Source organism: Rhagoletis pomonella, unplaced genomic scaffold (genome assembly GCF_013731165.1).
Source record: "Rhagoletis pomonella isolate Grant_MI unplaced genomic scaffold, Rhpom_1.0 Rhpom_scaffold_01754, whole genome shotgun sequence".
Taxonomy (NCBI): Eukaryota; Metazoa; Arthropoda; class Insecta; order Diptera; family Tephritidae; genus Rhagoletis; species Rhagoletis pomonella.
This window is the reverse complement of record NW_023460308.1, coordinates 1,325-5,631: the sequence shown is the minus strand read 5'-3', so window position 1 is coordinate 5,631 and position 4,307 is coordinate 1,325. Positions and strand designations below refer to the sequence as shown.

The window sequence follows — 4,307 nt, the reverse complement described above, 5'->3', positions numbered from 1 at the left end:
CGGCTGTGTAAAATGACGTTGAGCAATACCACCAGCTCCGTCAGAATAGGGAAGGACCTCTCCGAGCCGTTTGATACCAAACGAGGTTTCAGACAAGGGGACCCCCTTTCGTGTGATTTCTTTAATCTTATGTTGGAGAAGATAATACGAGCCGCAGAACTGAACCGCTCAGGCACAATACTTTATAAGAGCGTACAATTGCTGGCGTATGCCGACGACATCGATATTATCGGTAAAAACAAGGGCTACGTCTGTTCTGCCTTCTCGGGATTGGATAGAGAAGCAAAGCGAATGGGTCTGGTGGTGAACGAGGACAAAACGAAGTATCTCCTGTCAGCACACAAACAGTCAGAGCATACGCGTCTTGGCACCCACGTCACTGTTGACAGTTACAAGTTTGAAAAAGTAGACGACTTCGTTTATTTGGGAACCAGCATTAACACCAATAATAATGTCAGCCTTGAAATCCAACGGAGAATCACTCTTGCCAACAAGTGCTACTTTGGGCTGAGTAGGCAATTGAGAAGTAAAGTCCTCTCTCGTCGTACAAAGATCACACTCTATAAGTCACTCATCATGCCTGTGCTGGTGTATGGCGCGGAAGCATGGACAATGAAAGCATCTGATGAGGCGGCTCTTGGAGTTTTCGAGAGAAAGATTCTGCGAAAGATTTACGGATCTTTACGCGTTGGTGATGGCGAATATCGCAGACGATTTAACGATGAGCTGTATGAGCTTTACAACGATATAGACATAGTGCAGCGAATTAAAATTCAGCGGCTCCGCTGGCTTGGCCATGTCGTTCGGATGGACAGAAACGCTCCTGCTCTGAAAATATTCAACGCGGGCCGCGATGCTGGTAACAGAGGAAGAGGAAGGCCTCCTCTGCGTTGGAAAGACCAGGTGGAGAAGGACTTGGCTTCACTTGGCATTTTCAATTGGCGTCAGTTAGCACAGAAGAGATATGACTGGCGTGCTGTTTTGGACTCGGCCAAAATCGCTTAGGCGGTTACAGCGCCAAATAAGAAGAAGAAGGCAACCGTGCTTCCAAGTACAGGTATCGATACTTCCACGGTATCGTTGTATCCCTACAGAATAGCCGAGTAGTGCGCTCTTAAACAGTATAATTTTTCGGTATATATAACCATTAATAATGAGTCAAACCACGCCAACTGTGTCAATGAATTTTCATTGACTTTCTGGAAAGTGAAGACAATTGTGGGAATCTGTAGATAATTATAGAACAAAAATACACTTTGGACGGTTTTTCGAAATTGCACTTCGTTTTTGTTTTTTTTTTTTGGTATTATAAGAATATTGCAATTTTTGAGAGAAAAATTCGTAACTCGCGACCCGTTTGATGAAATTTTATGAAATTTTTTTTGAAATAGAAAGATTTGCAGAATAAAATTTGCAAAACAATTACTTCTTTAATAAGAATAATTTAAACAATTGCAATTATTTATATTTTCTAGGCCTGCGATTGCATTAAAATTTTGGCGCAATATACTCTAAACTCTTGTTTTTAAGTTCCAAAAAGAAAAAAATGGTCTTTCCAATTTTGACAGTCGCTATCGATTTTTTTGTCACGTTGAGTGGGACATCGCCGCGTATATAAGTTGTAAATAAACATTGATATTTAAAGTTATACGTTAAATAATGTTCGTACTTGTATAATTATTCATTAATTAATATAAAAATGCTATCACTCACACAAGCTTATATGAAAATAGCTATTTACTCAAGGCTTAAGGTGCGAAAAAAATCGATAGCGACTGTCAAAATTGGAAAGACCAATTTTTTCCTTTTGGAACTTAAAAACAAGAGTTTAGAGTATATTGTGCCAAAATTTCACTGCAATCTCGGGCCTAGAATATATAAATAATTGCAATTGTTTAAATTATTGTTATTATAGAAGTAATTGTTTTGCAAATTTTATTCTGCAAATCTTTATATTGTAAAGGAAAAACTTCAGCAACTCTCAAAAAAAATTTCATCAAATTTCATCAAACGGGTTACGAATTTTTTTCTCAAAAATTGCAATATTCTTATAATACCAAAACAAACAAAAACGAAGTGCAATTTCGAAAAACCGTCCAAAGTGTATTTTTGTTCTATAATTATCTACAGATTCCCACAATTGTCTTCACTTTCCAGAAAATCAATGAAAATTCATTGACACAGTTGGCGTGATTTGACTCAATATAAAAAGTACTAGCAAACCCGGCGAACTCCGTTTCGCCACCAGATGGCTTCGTTTCTTGTAACATTTCGTTTGGGGATTAAAATATGAAGAAAACTTATTTTTTTTTTGTTTTATATTTGAAAAGGAAAAATTTTATTTCATTTCACAACAGTAATGTATTCATTTCGATTACAAAAATGAAGTGTAATTTAGTTGAACTTCTCTAAGTAAAAAATCTGAATCGAAGCGTTATACGTGTCCGCAAATTATCTGTTTCATTGAAGTGCTCTTTGGTAAACCACATTTTTTGTTTTTTGGTCTGTCGTTAACACAAACAAAGCGGATGGTTTCCCAACTCGTGAACACGCAACGTACCCATGTGAAAAACAATGATTTTCTAAATTTATCCCGCAAACACTAAGCGATTGGCCTTGCGACTTGTTAATTGTCATTGCGAATGCAAGGCGAACCGGAAATTGCAATCTTTTGAAGTCAAACGGAAGATCAGTCGGAATCATTGGTATTCGAGGAATACATACATTTTCACCTGCGTACTTTCCGTTAAATGGTTGCCTCAATCAAATTCGACAGAAGTTTTTTCACCGCAAGTCGAGTACCGTTGCAAAGTCGCGGTGGATTCAAATTACGCAATATCATAATAACTGAACCAACTTTGAGTTGCAAGTTATGTGGTGGAAATCCTGGTAACTCCAGAGAGTTCAAAAACTCTGTTGGATAATTTACAACATCATCGGAATTTGTTATGGAATCAACGGATTTGTATGTCACCAAATCGCCATCGATTTTTGACTGAATGGTGAAATTCAATGCGTGTACATCATTATTCTTTGCGGCGAGAATTGCTCGTTGACTTAACCAAGCACAATTCTGATAATTCTCACTAATGTTTGGGAAAACATTTTCAATAAGAGCTAATTGAGAGTCTACAAATCGGCAAAAGTCGTTGGTAAGAGTAATTAATCCAGTTGTCGCATCAACTGGAACTTTTCCATTTCCAACAGCTAACAATTGTTTGGAAAATTGTGCAGCACGACAATGTCTCGTGATGTAGTTGGATCGCCAACAATAATTGCAGCAACATCATCAACGGTGGGTGCATTGAACCTTCGTACATGTTCACCTGTTGGGGTACGATCCGCTCTTATGACAAATTTGTGCGTATCCGATGGCATTCGTTGCAATGCTGTTTTGAACATATTAACCACAGCGTTATTAGCGTGAAAAAATGCTTGCAACTGTTCAATAATTCGTCTCTTTAACTGTTGTGTTCCCTGTATATTGCACCGCACATTCAGCTGATCCACCATCGACGAAATGAAATATATTTGCAAATTGATTGGGTTCATCTGCTGTTGGCGCCATTGAACCATGCAAAGTGCTCTATCTTAAAGCATTCATGAACAGCTTTAATATGATACCCATATTAAACAAATACATCCTAAGGTTACCCGGGTCCACGTTTTGGTCTATATCTCGAGACCCTAGTCACCCAGCTATATGAAAAGTGCTCTATCTTAAAGGATTCATGAACAGCTTTCATTTGATACCCATATTAACCCTCAAGCAGACAAGACCGATTTAAAGCGGTCAACAGTTAGACACCAAAATGCACCTAGTGGGGCGTGATTTTTTATTGTTTGGTAATTTTTTTTAATATATCAGCCTTATATAGTCATTGCAAGAAAAAATTATTCAAATCGGTGCTCTCAATTCTGTGTCATATTCATTTAAAGTTGTGATGTCAGTGCATGTGCGCGTAAAAATTGGTGCAGTATTTTTTCAAACTTCTTCTGATAGAACAAAAAAATCAACTGTTTTTTTTAATTAAAAAAATTATTACTGGTAAGTAAAAATAATTTATTTTAAGAAGAGTTATAACTTCCATTATACATTTACCGCTTCTAAGCGGTGTTGCAAGGTGCAGGCAAAAGGTCGCTATTGAATTTGAATGATCATGAGAGTATGGTGATTCTTAGTTTTCCTGCAGAAAAATTTCTACGAGACGTAGTAGAGTTACTGGACGGAACAGGTGGACTTTTGCAGAAATCAATGCACTTACTGACGAAGAAATCGATGATTTGATGTCTGGAGACCCGGAAGA

The 4,307-nt window shown here is 37.5% G+C and overlaps 1 protein-coding gene across 1 annotated transcript; it reads right to left on the bottom strand.

Moving 5' to 3' along the window:
- Positions 1-2,746: 2,746 nt before the first annotated feature.
- LOC118752691 lies at positions 2,747-3,402 on the bottom strand. The gene is made up of 2 exons (XM_036487568.1): positions 3,213-3,402; positions 2,747-3,129 (listed from the first exon to the last, which is right to left on the bottom strand). Exons 1-2 carry the CDS (start codon positions 3,400-3,402, stop codon positions 2,747-2,749), a joined length of 573 nt encoding a protein of 190 aa, XP_036343461.1.
- Positions 3,403-4,307: the final 905 nt, after the last annotated feature.

Bases quoted from the DNA above. Each gene is read 5' to 3' on its own strand.
- LOC118752691 (XM_036487568.1), bottom strand. From the start codon at position 3,402: ATGTTCAAAACAGCATTGCAACGAATGCCATCGGATACGCACAAATTT. The intron at 3,130-3,212 runs GTTAGCTGTTGG...GCCGATTTGTAG, and splicing joins GCACAATTTTCCAAACAATT to ACTCTCAATTAGCTCTTATT.